The sequence below is a fragment of the Globicephala melas genome, chromosome 20, assembly GCF_963455315.2.
Source record: "Globicephala melas chromosome 20, mGloMel1.2, whole genome shotgun sequence".
Classification (NCBI taxonomy): domain Eukaryota; kingdom Metazoa; phylum Chordata; class Mammalia; order Artiodactyla; family Delphinidae; genus Globicephala; species Globicephala melas.
Genome location: NC_083333.1, coordinates 41083967 through 41101570, shown reverse-complemented (window position 1 = coordinate 41101570; position 17604 = coordinate 41083967). Strand labels below are relative to the sequence as shown.

Genomic DNA, 17604 nt, shown 5'->3' with positions numbered 1-17604 from the left:
TGACACCATATCACATATCCCATCTTCTTTCCCAAGACTTTTATTCTGACCAGTCTCTTAAAAGCTCTGCAAACGTGCACTGTCAGATTCCTGCGGCACTTCTGGTAGATACCGTGGAATCAAGCCCTTCACTGTTAACATCCTGTATTGTCTGCTATCTTCTTTGTGTTTTTAGCTTTCCTCTCCATCTAAAATGTAAGATTCTTGAAGTAGGAGGTATATCTTATGTTTCTTTTTTTAAAATTAACCAATTAATTAATTAATTTTGGCTGTACTGGGTCTCAGTTGCGGCATGTGGGATCTAGTTCCCTGACCAGGGATCGAACCTGGGCTCCCTGCACTGGGAGAGCAGAGTCTTATCCACTGGACCACCAGGGAAGTCTCTTATGTTTCTTTTTATCTCATGAAATAGTCAGTTCAGTGATGGACATAAAGAAACTAGACATTAATTAATTATAGACTGATTATTCAATCTCATCCTTTTTTGTGGGCTAAGCTGTTGGCTGTAGTTTTAGGGACACTGAGGTCTAATTTCAGCTATCACTAAGTTCTAATGTGATGTTAAAATTTCCCACATACAGGGGCTTCCCTGGTGGCACAGTGGTTGAGAGTCCGCCTGCCGATGCAGGGGACACGGGTTCGTGCCCCGGTCCGGGAAGATCCCACATGCCGCGGAGCGGCTGGGCTCGTGAGCCATGGCCGCTGAGCCTGCGCGTCCGGAGCCTGTGCTCTGCAACGGGAGAGGCCACAACAGTAAGAGGCCCACGTACCACAAAAAAAAAAAAAAAAAAAAAAAAAAATTCCCACATACAAAATGGCTATAATTTTCATTCTCATGAGGAAGACACTATGTAAATAATGAATAATGTGTACATTATTATTTGTAACGATAATGCAGCTAGATCATAATCTAGAACTTCATTTCTGGGTAAAATATTGCATTTCTTTAAAAATATTCAGAAATAATTTAGTTGACTTGCAAAAGTAAATTTATTGAAGCATAGAAACAATTAGAGCAAAGCTGTCATTTCAACTTTTTCAAGCGAATTCTAATAAGAAAAGAAAAAGTTGCAGAAAAATTGGTTAGTCATCTATTTCTGTATGGAAACTTTTTCCCGAAGTTAGCCGGAAAGATGGCTAGATTGATGCAACTTCTTCATTCGTGTCTTTTAGATTGTTTTCTCTGAAGGACACTCTTGTTGATCTGGAAATTGCCTATTTAAGTTTCACCTCAGAAACGTTGCTGACTTGAGATGAGACAACTTTGCCATCCACCACCTCCTCTACAATGGTCTTTAGTCACTCTAGTCTAGCTTGGATCTGAAAATCAAAGAATCACAATGTCAGTCTGGAAACTGTCACAGAAACATACATCAAGAGAAATCCAAATGCATTCGCTGAGTATGTTCTGTCTGGGTAAGATGACGTGAACACTAGTATACACTTTTTATATGACAAGCAATGCATGCCTTTACGTTTCAATTATAAAATTATCAGGAACATGAAAAAAAATATCTACCTCTTCCTTGGACAGAACAGCTTCCAGATCTTGAGTCACTAGACATGGATGAATCCCTGGATCCGGTGTTTCTGGACCCCGTGTTTCTGATCCCGAGTTTCTAAAATCAGATCCTCCAAAACCAGAACCACTGGAGAAAAAAAAGAATTGTTTTCCTTTGCAGTTTGCAAAGGCAGGAGAAACCCTCCATGCAGAGGGCTCTTTCCCATGAAGGCAGCTGTCATTTGATTGGACTCTTTTACTTTATAAATACAAGTCTGGTCCCCAAGCCCCTTTTTGGTTTCATAATGTAAATACACCAAGGTCTGCGTTTAGCATGTTCCTGACTTTCATTTACCCTCCTTCTCCATCAAGCAGGCAGTGGTAGGGATCAGTCTCCATCTCCAGGCGGGTCTTGATGTCCAGCAGCTGCTCATACTCTGTGTTCTGGCGTTCAGTCTCACCCCAGATCTGGCAGATCTGCTCCTCCAGGCCGCTGATCTGCATCTGAATTTGTGACAGCTGTACCATGTAGCCAGCCTCCGTGTCAGCCAAGGTTCCTTCCAGGGAGCTTTTCTTTTCTTTTTTTTTAACATCTTTATTGGAGTATAATTGCTTTACAGTGGTGTGTTAGTTCCTGCTTTATAACAAAGTGAATCAGTTACACATATATATATGTCCCCATATCTCTTCCCTCTTGCGTCTCCCTCCCACCCTCCCTATCCCACCCCTCCAGGCAGTCACAAAGCACCAAGCTGATCTCTCCAGGGAGCTTTTCTAAGGGAAAAAGCAAATAAAAATTTCATGATGAAAATAAATCATTGGATGATTTAAAAAATACATTTTATAAGATACTAGGAGAAATGCACTTTCCATGAGTTACAAGCTCTATTGCTCTATCATTGCTTCCTTAATTTTTGTTGCCATTACTTTTTTAAAACAAAATCTTTTATGGAAATAGATATATTACTTTTAACTGGAATGTCTCATGCTTTCAACAACCACAATACAGTCCTCCCTAATCCTGCATTTATTATGTGCCAAGTGGAACATCTTGGCAAAGAAAACCGAATTGCTCCACTGGAGATTTTTGAAAAGCTCTTTGCACAAACCATGGCCAGTTGGGACTGCAGCTCAATTTCCAGGGCTTGCAGAGTGCGTTTCAGTTCTGTGATCTCATTCTTGGTGGAACTGGCTGGCCTGGCACCAGCATCAGTAGAGATCTGTGCTTGCAGAGATGCGCTCTGAATACAAATGAAATGCAGTCTCGTTGCAGGCTGATGATGAGTTGAGGCTGATGAGATGGGGCTGATGAGATGAGGCTGATGAGATGAGCGGAAGTGGCGTGTGTGTGTGTGTGTGTGTGTGTGTGTGTGTGTGTGGCTGCGGGCAGGGCTCGGAGGCTCAGGGTGATGATCTACCTGCTCGTTGAACTGCTTTTCAGCCTCGCAGTGGTTCTGCTCAGCCAGGTCCTCATACTGTGCCCTCACGTCATTCAGTAACTTAGTCAAGTCCGTCCCTGGGTTCAGTTCTACGGTCACATCCCCTCCGGAGCTTCGTTGCATACTCTTCATTTCCTAGCATGAAGGGAAAATAGACCAGAGTGATGAAAACTGAAAAGCAATGACTTCCTAAAATGTGCTTAAGCCAACAAAAGGTTGAAACTAGCACACTGAAGGGGAAAAAAAGAACCCAACAAAGTCACATATAATTTTCTCATCATTACTTTTCTCCCCTGGTTATAGAAGTTGGAAATCCATCCAGATGGAATTTACTGTCATAGAATGGACGTGGGGGAAACTCTGTAGGCCAGTCATTTAATCGTGGACCGTGTTCCTACCTCCTGGTGGTTCTTCTTCAGGTAGGCCAGCTCCTCTGTGAGGCTCTCAGTCTGCATCTCCAAGTCAGAGCGAGTCATGGCCAGGTCATCCAGCACTTTCTGCAGGCCATTGATGTCAGCCTCCACGGGCTGCCGGAGATGCAGCTCGTTCTTGTATCTGGAAGCGTACAGTACAGCCCATTTCAAAGAGTACAGTCCATCCTTTTATATTCATGAAAATATTTTCTCCCCTGAGCAATTTGATCATTGAAGGCTAAGTTTTCTCTTAGGGGTTTTTCCCTTGTAAAGAAAAATCTGAGCCTTACATTAATTCTATTGATGGCCAATATTTTTGATAACAAAAATTTCATCCTGAAGCTGCCTTTCTTTTCTCGTTGGTGAAATGATGGTTTTCAAAATGTACCCTTGGGATGTTTGTGAATTCAGGTCTTGATCCCCTAAAAGGTTTCTTTAAAATTTAGAGTAAACTAAGCCAAGGGATTGAATTTTATTTCCCTTAGGACGTTTGTTTTCAAGTCTTCATTTTTCTTACTTCAGTCTGAAGTCATCAGCAGTCAGTCTGGCATTGTCAATTTGCAGAACAATCCCAGCATTTTCGATAGTGGCAGTAAGGATCTAGAAAAGACAATAATAGTGAATAAATCATGGATGCTTTTTACCTGTGTCTACATGCCCACCTGTGAGAGTAGATGTCTCCTGAGTTAGCTTTTAAAGGTGAATTGCTTTGAAAATGTGCTTAGTAATGACACTGCATTGATAATCCTAATGTATTTAGACATCTTTCTGCAAAAATTAACAACTTGCACATTTATCGGAATGGGCATGGAACGTTGCTTTACAGAACACAATCCTCTGAATATTTCTGATGCTTTGGAAGATCAATTGTTCTATGGGCTCTTTCAGAAACAGTGTGAAACATGAATTCCACTTCAAAAAAGTCTTTAAAAATATACTTCCCATACAACCGTGGTTAAACATTTTAGATTCCACCACATTCTCAGACAATATTTGCACCAGACTTTCTAGGAAGAGAAATAGTTGTAAGACGATTTAAATCTAGCAAGACACTAAAATACATCAACCTGCCAGAATTAATCACGAAATAATTAGATGAAGCTTGTGTCAACTCATAGCCATCACTCTTATGTTAATCAGCTACCTGGCATTGTATAAATTTTACTCTTATGTAGAAATACTCAAATGTAAGATGCAAACAAAATTAATGTGGTTGGATGTCGTATATACAATACTGTCATAGTTAAAGCACACCAAGTCCCGTTTTACATATACAACAAAACAGATATGTTTTCAAATAATTCCTTGATTTAAATTCACCATCATGGTCCATGATCTGAATAAATGGGAAAGCTACAGAAGTAATAGAAATTCAGACATGGCTAGTGTCTCACCTGATTCCTAAGATCTTCAATGATTGGATAGTATTTACTGTAATCTCTTCCAGCTCCACCAACTCCAGACCCAGGCCCAAATTTGTCATACCACTCCTTGATTTTGTTCTCCAGATCAGCCTTCTCCAGGGCTCTGACTTTGTCTAGGTAATTGGCCAGCCAGTCACTGAGGTTCTGCATGGTTTGCTTTTCACCTCCAGAGAAAAGCCCCCCATGGCCAACACCACCACCCATACCACCAGCATAGCTGTAGAAGCCTCCGCTAGTACCCCCTGCCGAATCCAGCCCCTCCACCAAAGCCAATCCCAGAGGCTGAAGCTCCTCCCAAACCGCCCCCTATTGAGCAGCTACCAAAACTCCCTCCAAAGCTGCCTCCAAAGCCCCTGCTGGAGCCCCCACTCAGGCCACAGCTGCCGGCCCCTCCTCGGAATCCCCGGGCAGAGCCTCCCCCCAGACTGCATCTGCTTCTGCTGCTGAAGCTGCTGCCACCAGCCCTGGAGGAGGACACTAGAGATGAGCAAGACATGGTGTTCCTGCAAAGGATTGGTTCGTCCAGGTGAGGAGAGGAGATCGGAAGCAACCTATTTGCAAGCTGCCTTTTTGGCCCTTATATACATACTTTTAGGGTATTCCTTTTCCATGTCAGTTCTTAATTCCTGTTACCCTTTTGCTCATCCTCAATTGGATATATATTTTTTTCCTCCCGAATTCACTCTACTGGCTTTTTTTCTGAAGCTGGGTCAGAGCCTCAGGGCATTTACTATATCAAGAAAAAAAGAAAAAAAAAAGGTGGACCAAAGCAAAAAAAACTATTTTTCAGAATTATAGTTTTAATCTTTCAGAGGTTTTGATGAGTGATAATTCTTTTCGGAAAGAGCAGTTCTGTTAAATTTGCTTCATGATTTCCCAGTTGCAGAGCACATTCCCAGATTAACAGATGTAATTAAAATACTTACTAGGACCAGAATGGAAATTTCCCATCAAACTTGTGACTTTTTGTTCATATTGTTCTCTTAAAGTTGAAATGAGCTTTAGAATCAGCATTTGTTTCAGATTTACTTAATTGTCCTTCTCCGTGATTACTTCAATCAGCATATTTCTAAGGTTGTTGAAGTTTGTGATTTTAGATGATTGTGCTACAAAGATGCTTTTCTTTCTGATTGAATTTGACTCTGATATAATGATACCAATTTCCTTCTTTAGAATCAAATCCTAAGAAACAAAGAGATAATGTTGATTTCTTTGATAGCTGGAGAAGGGGATCTGAGTCACTTCTTTTAAAATTTATTTATTATTATTTTTTTGGCTGTGCCACAGGGCATATGGGATCTTAGTTCCCTGACCAGGGATTGAACCCATGCCCCCAGCAGTGGAAGCACAGGGTCCTAACCACTGGACGGCCAGGGAATGCCCTAAATTTATTTTAGTTTTTATTTTATTTAAAAAAATTTTATATGAATCACTTTTTAAAAATAGATCTTTATTGGAGTATAACTGCTGCACAATACTGTGTTAGTTTATTTGTTGTACAACAAAGTGAATCAGCCATATGCATATATATATCCCCATATCCCCCTCCCTCTTGAGCCTCCCTCCCACCCTCCCTACCCCACCCCCTCTAGGTGGTCACAAAGCACTGAGCTGATCTCCCTGTGCTATGCTGCTGCTTACCACTAGCTAGCTATTTTACATTCAGCAGTGTACATATGTCGATGCTACTCTCACTTTGCCCCAGCTTCCCCCGCCCCCACCCCGTGTCCTCAAGTCCATTCTCTATGTCTATGTCTTTATTCCTGCCCTGCCCCTAGGTTCATCAGTACCTTTTTTTTTCTTTTTAGATTCCATATATATGTGTTAGCATATGGTATTTGTTTTTCTCTTTCTGACTTACTTCACTCTGTATGACAGACTTTACATCCAACCACCTCACTACAAATAACTCAGTTTCATTTCCTTTTATGGCTGAGTAATATTCCATTGTATATATGTGCCACATCTTCTTTATCCATTCATCTGTCGACGGGCATTTACGTTGGTTCCATATCCTGGCTACTGTAAACAGTGCTGCAATGAACATTGTGATACATGTCTGTTTTTGAATTATGGTTTTCTCAGGGTATATGCCCAGTAGTGGGATCACTGGGTCATATGGTAGTTCTATTTTTAGTATTTTAAGGAAACTTCATACTGTTCTCCATAGTGGTTGTATCAATTTACATTCTCACTGACAGTGCAGGAGCGTTCCCTTTTCACCACACCCTTTCCAGCCTTTATTGTTTCTAGACTTTTTGATAATGGCCGTTCTGACAGGTGTGAGGTGATACCTCATTGTAGTTTTGATTTGCATTTCTCTAACAATTAGTGATGTTGAGCATCTTTTCATGTGCTTCCTGGCCATTTGTATGTCTTCTTTGGTGACATGTCTATTTAGGTCTTCCGCCCATTTTTTAGTTGAATTGTTTGTTTCTTTGATACTGAGCTACGTGAGCAGTTTGTGTATTTTGGAGATTAATCCTTTGTCAGTTGCTTCGCTTGCAACTATTTTCTCCCATTCTGAGGGCTGTCTTTTCATTTTGCTTAAGGTTTCCTTTGCTGTGCAAAAGCTTTTAAGTTTCATTAGATCCCATGTGTTTATTTTTGTTTTTATTTCCATTACTCTAGGAGGTGGGTCAAAAAGGATCTTGTTGTGGATTATGTCAGAGTGTTTTTCCTATGTTTTCCTCTAAGAGTTTTATAGTGTCTGGTCTTACATTTAGGTCTCTAATCCATTTGGAGTTTATTTTTGTGTATGGTGTTAGGGAGTGTTCTAATTTCATTCTTTTCCATGTAGCTGTCCAGTTTTCCCAGCACCACTTACTGAAGAGGCTGTCTTTTCTCCATTGTATGTTCTTGCTTCCTTTGTCATAAATTAGGTGAACATAGGTGCATGGGTTTATCTCTGGGCTTTCTATTCTGTACCATTGACCTAGATTTCTGTTTTTGTGCCAGTATCATACTTTTCTTGATTACTGTAGCTTTGTAGTATAGTTTGAAGTCAGGGAGCCTGATTCCTCCAGCTCCGTTTTTCTTTCTCAAGATTGCTTTGGCTATTCAAGGTCTGTTGTGTTTCTATACGAATTTAAAGTTTTTTGTTTGAATCCTGTGAAGAATGCCATTGATAGTTTGATAGGGATTGCACTGAACCTGTAGATTGCTTTGGGTAGTATAGTCATTTTCACAATATTGATTCTTCCAATCCAAGAACATGGTATATTTCTCCATCTGTTTATGTCATTTTTGATTTCTTTCATCAGTGTTTTATGGTTTTCTGAGTACAAGTCTTTTGACTCCTTAGGTAGGTTTATTCCTAGGTATTTTATTCTTTTTGTTGTGATGGTGAATGGGTTTGTTTCCTTGATTTCTCTTTCTGATTTTTCATTGTTAGTGTATAGGAATGCCAGAGATTTCTGTGAATTAATTTTGTATCCTGCAACCTTACCAAATTAATTGATTAGTTCTAGTAGTTTTCTGGTGGCATCTTTAGGATTCTCTATGTATAGTATCATGTCATCTGAAAACAGTGACAGTTTTACTTCTTTTCCAATCTGTATTCCTTTTATTTCTTTTTCTTCTCTGATTGCCATGGCTAGGACTTCCAAAACTATGTTTAATAAGAGTGGATATCCTCGTCTTGCTCCTGATCTTAGTGGAAATGCTTTCAGTTTTTCACCATTGAGTATGATGTTTGCTGTGCGTTTGTCATATGTGGCCTTTTATTATGTTGAGGTAGGTTCCCTCTATGCCCATTTTCTGGAGAGTTTTTTTTTATCATAAATGGTGTTGAATTTTGTCAAAAGCTTTTTCTGCATCTACTGAGATGATCATATGGTTTTTATTCCTTAATTTGTTAATTTGGTGTATCACATTGATTATTTTGCATATATTGAAGAATCCTTGCATCCCTGGGATAAATCCCACTTGGTCATGGTGTATGATCCTTTTAATATGTTGTTGGATTCTGTTTGCTGGTATTTTGTTCAGGGTTTTTGCATCTATGTTCATCAGTCTATAATTTTCTTTTTTTGTGATATTTTTGTCTGGTTTTGGTGTCAGGGTGATGGTGGCCTCGTAGAATGAATTTGGGAGTGTTCCTCCCTCTGCAATTTTTTGGAAGAGTTTGAGAAGGATAGGTGTTAGCTCTTCTCTAAATGTTTGATAGAATTCACCTGTGAAGCTATCTGGTCCTGGGCTTTTGTTTTTTGAAAGATTTTAAATTACAGTTTCAATGTCATTACTTGTGATAGGTCTGTTTATATGTTCTAATTCTTCCTGGTTCAGTCTTGGAAAACTGTACCTTTCCAAGAATTTGTCCATTTCTTCGTGGTTTCCATTTTATTGGGATATAGTTGTTTGTAGTAGTCTTTTATAATCCTTTGTATTTCTGCAGCATCAGTTATGATTTCTCCTTTTTCATTTCTAATTTTATTTATTTGCATCCTCTCCCTTTTTTTCTTGATGAGTCTGGCTAAGGGTTTATCAATTTTGTTTATCTTCTCAAAGAACCAGCTTTTAGTTTTATTGATCTTTGCTATTGTTTTCTTTGTTTGTATTTCATTTATTTCTTCTCTGATATTTGTGATTTCTTTCCTTGTACTGACTTTGGGTTTTCTTTGTTCTTCTTTCTCTAGTTGCTTTAGGTGTAGGGTTAGATTGTGTATCTGAGATTTTTCTTGTTTCTTGAGGTGAGCTTGAACTTCTATAAACTTCCCTCTTAGAACTGCTTTTGGGTCATTGTGTTTTCATTGTCATTTGTTTTTATGTATTTTTAAATTTCCTCTTTGATTTCTTCAGTGATCTCTTGGTTATTTAGTAGTGCACTGTTTAGCCTGCATGTATTTGTGGTTTTTACAGTTTTTTTCCTCTAATTGATTTCCAACCTCATAGCGTTATGGTCAGAAAAGATGCTTGATATGATTTCAATTTTCTTAAATTTTCTGAGGCTTGATTTGTGACCCAAGATGTGATCTATCCTGGAGAATGTTCTGTGTGCACTTGAGAGGAAAGTGTATTCTGCCACTTTTGGGTGGAATGTTCTATAAATATCAATTAAATCTATCTGGTATATTGTGTCATCTAAAGCTTGAGTTTCCTTATTTATTTTCTGTTTGGATGATCTGTCCATTGGTGTAAGTGGGGTGTTAAAGTCCTCTACTATTGTTGTGTTGCTGTCGATTTCCCCTTTATGGTTGTTAGCATTTGCCTTATGTGTTGAGGTGCTCCTATGTTGGGTCCATAAACATTTATAATTGTTATATCTTCTTCTTGGATTGGTCCCTTGATCGTTATGTAGTGTCCTTCCTTATCTCTTGTAACATTCTTTATGTTAAAGTTTATTTTATCTGATATGAGTATTGCTACTCCAGCTTTCTTTTGATTTCCATTTGCATGGAATATCTTTTTCCATCCCTTGACTTTCAGTCTGTATGTCTCCCTAGGTCTGAAGTGGGTCTCTTGGTGACAGCATATATATGGGTCTTGCTTTCGTATCCATTCAGCCAGTCTGTGTCTTTTGGTTGGATCATTTAATCCATTTACATTCAAGGTTATTATTGATATGTATGTTCCTATTACCATTTTCTTAATTGTTTTTGGTTTTCTTTTGTAACATCTTTACTGGAGTATAATTGCTTTACAATGGTGTGTTAGTTTCTGCTGTATAACAAAGTGAATCAGCTATACATATACGTACATTCCCATATCTCTTCCCTCTTGTGTCTCCCTCCCACCCTCCCTATCCTACCCCTGTAGGGGGGACACAAAGCACCGAGCTGATCTCCCTGTGCTATGTGGCAGCTTCCCACTAGCTATCTGTTTTACATTTGGTAATGTATATATGTCCATGCCACTCTCTCACTTTGTTTGGGTTTGTTTTTGTGGATCTTTTTCTTCTCTTGTGTCTCCCACCTAGAGAAGTTTCTTTAGCATTTGTGGTAAAGCTGGTTTGGTCGTGCTGACTTCTCTTAACTTTTGCTTGTCTGAAAAGCTTTTGACTTCTCCATCGAATCTGAATGAGATCCTTGCTGGGTAGAGTAATCTTGGTTGTAGGTTTTTCTCCTTCATCCCTTTAAATATATCCTACCACTCCCTTCTGGCCTGCAGAGTTTCTGCTAAAAAATCAGCTGATAACCTTATGGGGATTCCTTTGTATGTTATTTTCTGTTTTTCCCTTGCTGCTTTTAATATTGTTTCATTGAATTTAATTTTTGTTAGTTTGATTAATATGTGTCTTGGTGTGCTTCTCCTAGGGTTTATCCTGTATGGGACTCTCTGTGCTTCCTGGACTTGGGAGACTATTTCCTTTCCCATGTTAGGGAAGTTTTCCACTATAATCTCTTCAAATATTTTCTCAGACCCTTTCTTTTTCTCTTCTTCTGGGACCCTCTATAGTTTGAATGTTGTTGCATTTAGTGTTGTCCTGGAGGTCTCTGAGATTGTTTTCAATTCTTATCATTCTTTTTTCTTTATTCTGCTCCTCAGCAGTTATTTCCACCATTTTGTCTTCCAGCTCACTTATCCGTTCTTCTGCCTCAGTTATTGTGTTACTGATTCCTTCTAGTGTATTTTTCATTTCAGTTATTGTGTTGTTCATGTCTGTTTGTTTGTTCTTTAGTTCTAGATCTTCGTTAAACATTTCTTGTATTTTCTCAATCCGTGCCTCTATTCTATTTCCAAGATTTGGGTCATTTTTACTATCATTACTCTGAATTCTTTTTCGGGTAGATTGCCTATTTCCTCTTCATTTATTTGGTCTCACAGGTTTCTACCTTGCTCCTTCATCTGTGACATCTTTTTGCCATCTCATTTTTCTTTTCCTTTTTTTTATGGGTGGGATTGTGTTCCTGTCTTAATGGTTGTTTGGCCTGAGGCTTCCAACACTGGAGTTTGTAGGCTGTTGGGTAGAGCTGGGTCTTGGTGCCGAGATGAGGACCTCCGGGAACCCTCACTACGATAAATATTACCTGGGGTCTGAGGTTCTCTGTTAGTCCAGTGGTTCAGACTCAGAGCTCCCACCGCAGGAGCTTTGGCCTGACCCCCAGCTCGTGACCAAGATCCCACAAGCCGCCCGGGGTGACAAAAAAAAAAAAAAAAAAAAGGAAAAAAGAACAATAACAAAGTAAAAAATAAAATTAGACTAGGAAACTAACAGATATGTTAGAAAAAAAATAAAAATAAAAATATAGATGAGACAATAACCAGAAGGTAAAACAAAACCACAATAGTAAAAAAGAGGAGAAAAACAAAAAGGTGGAAAAGGCCTTGGCTGTGGAGGGCGGGGCCTAAGCAGGGGTGAGGTTCGGGCGGTGGGCGAGGCCTATGCTTAGGACCCACAGGGCTGGAAAAGGCCCTTTGGGGTGTGGGAGTTGAGGCTTAGGCACAACAGAACAGAAGGGGCCCAGGTGTGCCTCCCACCTGTAGTTTCAGAGGGTGGGAGACTCACCTTGGAGCCCAGCAGGCTTCCTGGGCTCAAGTGGGCAGGGGGAAATGCCCTTGTTCCTCTGCTCCTCTGGTCCTGTAGGGCCCCTCCCACCCACCTCTCCTGATCTCCCCAGCCTCCCTCCTATGCCCCCAAGACCAACCCAGACCAGAGGGGACCTCTGAGGGTGTAGGACCCAGCCGGAGAGCAGGGCAGATTTCCCTTGCCGATTGGGCCGGGGAAACACTGTGCACGCTCCCTCCTGATCCAAGCCCCTGAGGGTCCCTCCAGGCGTGGGAACCCCTACCCCCTCTCAGCCACCCCTCAGGGGCACCGGTCCTGTCCAGCCTCCACTTCTCCTCCCCCTTCAGTCCCCCCACATCCTACCAGTTATCTTGGGGGTTCTTCCCCTCTCCTTGGGCATCGGGGTCCCCCACCAGTGTCCGGCAGGCGCCCTAGTTGTGGGGAGACTCAAACTCCATGTCTTCCCACACCACCATCTTTGAGAGATGATTCTAATGTGATTTAAAGTATCCCAAATTTTTTTAAAAAGGAAACACTCCCCAACTCGTGTCATGTAGCTAGTATAACATTAATATAAAAACCTGATAAAGTGGACTTCCCTGGTAGCGCAGTGGTTAAGAATCTGCCTGCCAACGTAGGGGACATGGGTTCGATCACTGGTCCGCAAAGATCCCTGGTCCATGAAGATCCCACATGCTGCGGAGCAACTAAGACCCTATGTGAATCACTTCTGAGAACCAGTGTTAGGCTTGGAGTGATTTTGCGGATACCAAAACCTGGAGTCTCCTGTCTACTCTCTGCTCAGGTTTTTTTCTATTTTTGTTTATAAGGTATTTAGAAAAGAGGATCTGGATCCACTTCCGATAACTAATGTTATGATTGGGGTCATATTTTATAGATACTAAAATCTAGAATCCTGCCCTGTCTTTCACTTTCTGCTTCCTGTTTTTCTGTCCCTTTGTTCTTTAGATTATTTCCATTTGCCTCTGCTAGTAGTTTCTCTGTTTTGAAAGTGGTTTTTTTTTTCTTTTTTTAAAGACAAATACTGTATGATTCTATTTATATGAAGTACCTGCTGTAGTCAAATTCAGAGACAGAAAATAGAATGGTGGTTGCCATGGGCTCGGGGGAGAGGAAATGAGTTGTTCGGTGGGTACAGAGTTTTAGTTTTGGAAGATGCAAGTGGTTCTGGAGATTGGTCACATAACAATGTCAATGCACCTAACACTCCTGAACTGTACACTGAAAAATAATTAGGATGGTAAATTTTTTTTAATTAATTTGTTTTTGGCTGCGCTGGGTCTTCGTTGCTGCGCGCAGGCTTTCTCTAGTTGTGGCGAGTGGGGGCTACTCTTCGTTGCGGCGCGCGGTCTTCTCATCGCGGTGGCTTCTGTTGTTGCGGAGCACGGGCTCTAGGTGTGCGGGCTTCAGTAGTTGTGGCACGTGGGCTCAGCAGTTGTGGCTCGCAGGCTCTAGAGCACAGTCTCAGTAGTTGTGGTGCATGGGCTTAGTTGCTCCATGGCATGTGAGATCTTCCTGGTCCAGGGCTTGAACCCATGTCTCCTGCATTGGCAGGCAGATTTTTAACCACTGCACCACCAGGGAAGTCCCAGGATGGTAAATTTTATGTTACGTGCCTTTAACCACAATTTTTAAAAAGTGTTTTTGTTTTGTTTTGTTTTGTTTTTAAAGTATAGATGCTTCCAAAAATATTTCTTGGCCTTCGGAGCTTTAGCTCAGGTCGCTGACTTTTGTTTATTTACAACTTTCTTGCTTATCTTGGCAGGCTTGTTAAACTATGTGCTTGCTTGAATCTTTATATTCAATCATTTGTTATCCAGTGCTCTGCCTTCTTTTAATTTTCCTTAGACTGCCTTTGATGGGGACACCTTATGAAATAGTGATCATTCCTTTTACTGTGTAACTCTTTAAGTTCTTAGCTTTTAGGTTCTACCACATTGTTTTTGCAGTAGTGGTGTGTGACTGTTCTTACATTTAGCGTGCCACTGCTTCGAGGCGTACAAGGTGTTTCCCAAGCTTGAAATCGTTAAGCTGGGAGTAATTCTCATATCCTTCTAAGGTAGGTTACAAAATGCACCACCCGTTACAGTATGTTGGTCATCTTGCCTCACCCCTCCCCAAAGCTATGAAACCAAAGAAGTCTAAACACTAATGGCTAAATTATATGCAAATATTAGAGATGGGAGGAAAAACATCTTTCTTTTCCTCCCTCTTAAAATAATGAAATGTAATCTTTCCACTTTCAAAAAGGTTGGCATTTGGCTAAAAGGTTTAAAGAAAGGAATAACTAAGTGAAAAATTTGATGAAACTTAGAAATTTGCGATCCTGGGTAGAAAGAGCTTTAGGTGGAAAGAATGAGAAAAGACAAAATTTAGCAGTAGCTTTGGCCTCTGAATTTTGCCCGAGGTTCGTGGAATTTTTCTTTAGTTGTCTTCTGAGTTGTGGCAGTTTCAGTTTGGAAGCTTTATATACCTTATGTTTTGGGATATTTGGACATTTGGGTCACAACTGAGGAAGCTTGTGATGTCAGGTATTCTGTCTTGTTTCCTATTTTTTAGCTTTCTTCTTAATACAATTTTTAATGCTGGTATCTATGTCTTTTTGGTATTTAAAATTCAGCTTAAAAATTAAGTTATTCTGAGATACTTCTCTGACATTATTCTTTTAGTCTATACTTTGGAGATGACCGCTGGGAAGGGTATTTAATGAATAAAATAGCCATTACTGCCTCAAATTCTTTGCCTAATGAGGCAGTGTGTAAATAAATGTAGACATAAATCCATAGGAGTTCCTTCCGTGTGTATTTCCTTAAATGCATTTTTATGCTTTCTGTATCTATGTGCCTTTTCTTTTAAATGGTGAATCAATCCAACAGACTAATCTTGATTCTGTGATTTGCAAACTGTCTAGAATGTTGACATTTTGTGGATTAAAGAATTTTAATCACATATGTAAATAAAGTCTTCTTCTTGCCTGAAGTGTTAGCAATTCTTGTATAAACATTAGTCTCCATTGTTCCGAGACATCCCCGAATTTAATACGCACTCTATTTGAAATAATGATTTGCCAAAGATCACAAATGAGTTCTCGGCATTTCTTTCATCTGTAAAATGAAAACTTCAGGAATCTGGTGAGGCTCCAGTGAAACAGAATGTTCAGAAATGCTGGCTTCAGTGCCTGGCATCCAGTGGTTGTTGAATACATAATCGTTTAGAAGCAATGGACTGAACCCCAGATGTCCAGGCTCCCAGTTCAATGCTCTGCCTTCAGTTACATGTAGTTTTGAATACTTTGTGATTAGCAGTTTATTTATTCATTTATTTTTACCTGTAAAGAATCATATAAACTACACTTCACTATAGAACATGATTTTTATAAGTGCAGAATGATTTGCAAATAGTAACCAACAGCATTTTTTTTGGTGAGATAGATTTGTATTTTAAAAGATTACAGAGGAATAAACTGCATGTTTTTAGATTAGGAGGAAAACCAAATAATGAAAGGTATGGCGTGTTGCCCCTGATGAGTCTTTCAAGTTAAGAATAGAATGAACTCAGGGCTTCTGCCTTCTGTTCACTCCAGAAAATATTCTGTTATGAGTCTTTCAAATAAAAACACAAGATCAGAATAGCTAAGGGAAGGAGGTGGGCACAGCGTATTTGTGGAGTGTAGGCAGAAATTTTTGTGGCAGACAGTACGGAAAAGGGAAAAGCTCCCAGCTGATGTGTGCACAGCCTCTTTGTCATATGCCACATATTGTAGAGAGATAATAAATATTCACTGAATGAAAGGATGAAAAACAGCACGGCTTGACTTGCTTCATGAATACTTTGATCACTTTTGTCCTAAAGGACATGTGTTCTGCCTTCTAAGTCTTTATTCTCCACTTTCTGGGTTTGTAATTCAGGGTGTGTGTGTGTGTGTGTGTGTGTGTGTGTGTGTGTGTGTGTGTTGGTGGGGGGAGGTGTTGTTTGGGGAAAGGGCAGGGAAGGACCTGCCAGAATGAGCCGGGGCCTCCCCTGTAGGGAATCGTTGTTTAGGTCAGTGTCCTGGTGGTGGCCACTGTGAGCCCCCCCAGGCTCAACTACTTGGAAGAAACAAAAATTGCAACAATATGTATCCTGAAAGGACACTCCAGCTGGATCTGGCACCATCCCTAAATCGATTTCAACCCAGTGTTCTTGTCAGACACCAAAGAAGTTACAAACACCTACAAAAATAGAGCAGAAATCCACCCATGCTGTGACTGTTTCTCTTCCTTCACGCCTTCCTCTCCTTTCCTGAGTTCGTTCCCTGTCACCTTTTCCAATCTTCCCTTAATAGCTTCCGTTAAGCGTGTCTGTTTGAAGCCTTCCTCTTCCCCACCTGCATCTGTTTGGCACCATTTTGCCAAATTTTGTTCTAAGAGGAAATGACTTAGCTTTGTGCTTGTCGTGCTTGAATGCTCTAGAATCCCTTTATGCAGCTCAGTTTTAAAATTTTCCTGAAGATCATTTAGCCAGTTTATGGAGAGTTAAGAGAATGGGCAAGTGACTTTGTAGGGTTGGAGAGTTAAGACAGATGGAAGTAAGCACAGGGACTTGTTTTTGTGCTTGAGAGGTCCTTTTGGACCTTTCTTCATACCAGGTAGCCAATAGCTTCTATTCAGAGAACGCACAGACATCTATAACCCAGATGGCAATGTGAGCGGCAAGACCCAGCCTCCCGTAGCTCTTGCCATTGCTAAGTCAATCCTCTGGGCATTCTCCCCTCTGTCTCTCTGAGGTTGACCCCTCAGATCTGACCTTCTGATCACAGAGAGGCTACAAACTTTTGGTCAAGGAGTCCCAGTGGTAAAAGAATAATTTTATAGGAAGGAATGGGATGGTATTTTATCTCATAGGCGCAGGGGAAACCTTCACCTGTTCATGTCCTCTGTCCTCAGCCATCAGGACTATGACACTTTATAAATCTTGTTCTCAAATTCCAACATCTTGGGTGTCTCTAGATGAGGTCACAGTCTCCTGATCTGGAAAACTATTATATTGGACTCTATAATTTTCAGGTTCCCTTCGAGCTCTAATATGTAGCAATTTGATTACTAAGTGTATCACTTTCTGGTCAGATTTACGAAGTGTTTTATATTACAGTTAGGAGGGATTTCCTTTACTAGCCCGTAAGCTGCAGACTTACGGCAGCACTTGTACTTAAGAACTGGGTAGAGTGATGCTTATTTGGTAGAAATCGTGCCAAATTAGAGGTTAGAAGTTACAGGTCCTCCTTAACTGGCCTGTACATGTCCATTCCGAGAGGAAACCTGATAAAGATAGCTGACTGAGGAAGGGGGGCTTGCCTAGGAATTCTTCCAAGGCAACCTTC

At 40.4% G+C, this 17604-nt stretch overlaps 2 protein-coding genes across 5 annotated transcripts in view; one reads left to right on the top strand and one right to left on the bottom strand.

Moving 5' to 3' along the window:
- Window positions 1-17604, top strand: part of LOC138842462 (uncharacterized) — a 147443-nt gene that overhangs the window by 28115 nt on the left and 101724 nt on the right. The gene's annotated exons all lie outside the window — the stretch shown is intronic.
- KRT24 (keratin 24) lies at window positions 978-4942 on the bottom strand. Its single transcript, XM_030839807.2, has 8 exons — window positions 4748-4942; window positions 3871-3953; window positions 3339-3495; window positions 2920-3075; window positions 2611-2742; window positions 1857-2074; window positions 1520-1649; window positions 978-1320 (listed from the first exon to the last, which is right to left on the bottom strand). The coding sequence occupies exons 1-8, from the start codon at window positions 4925-4927 to the stop codon at window positions 1300-1302; spliced, it is 1077 nt and encodes a 358-aa protein (XP_030695667.2). The 5' UTR covers window positions 4928-4942; the 3' UTR covers window positions 978-1299.

Coding starts and splice junctions, on each gene's coding strand:
- KRT24 (XM_030839807.2), bottom strand. CDS start 4,927: ATGCAGAACCTCAGTGACTGGCTGGCCAATTACCTAGACAAAGTCAGA. Junction 3,496..3,870: donor GCTGATGACTTCAGACTGAA/GTAAGAAAAATG, acceptor GTACGCTTCCAG/ATACAAGAACGAGCTGCATC. Junction 1,321..1,519: donor CTGTTCTGTCCAAGGAAGAG/GTAGATATTTTT, acceptor TTTGATTTTCAG/ATCCAAGCTAGACTAGAGTG.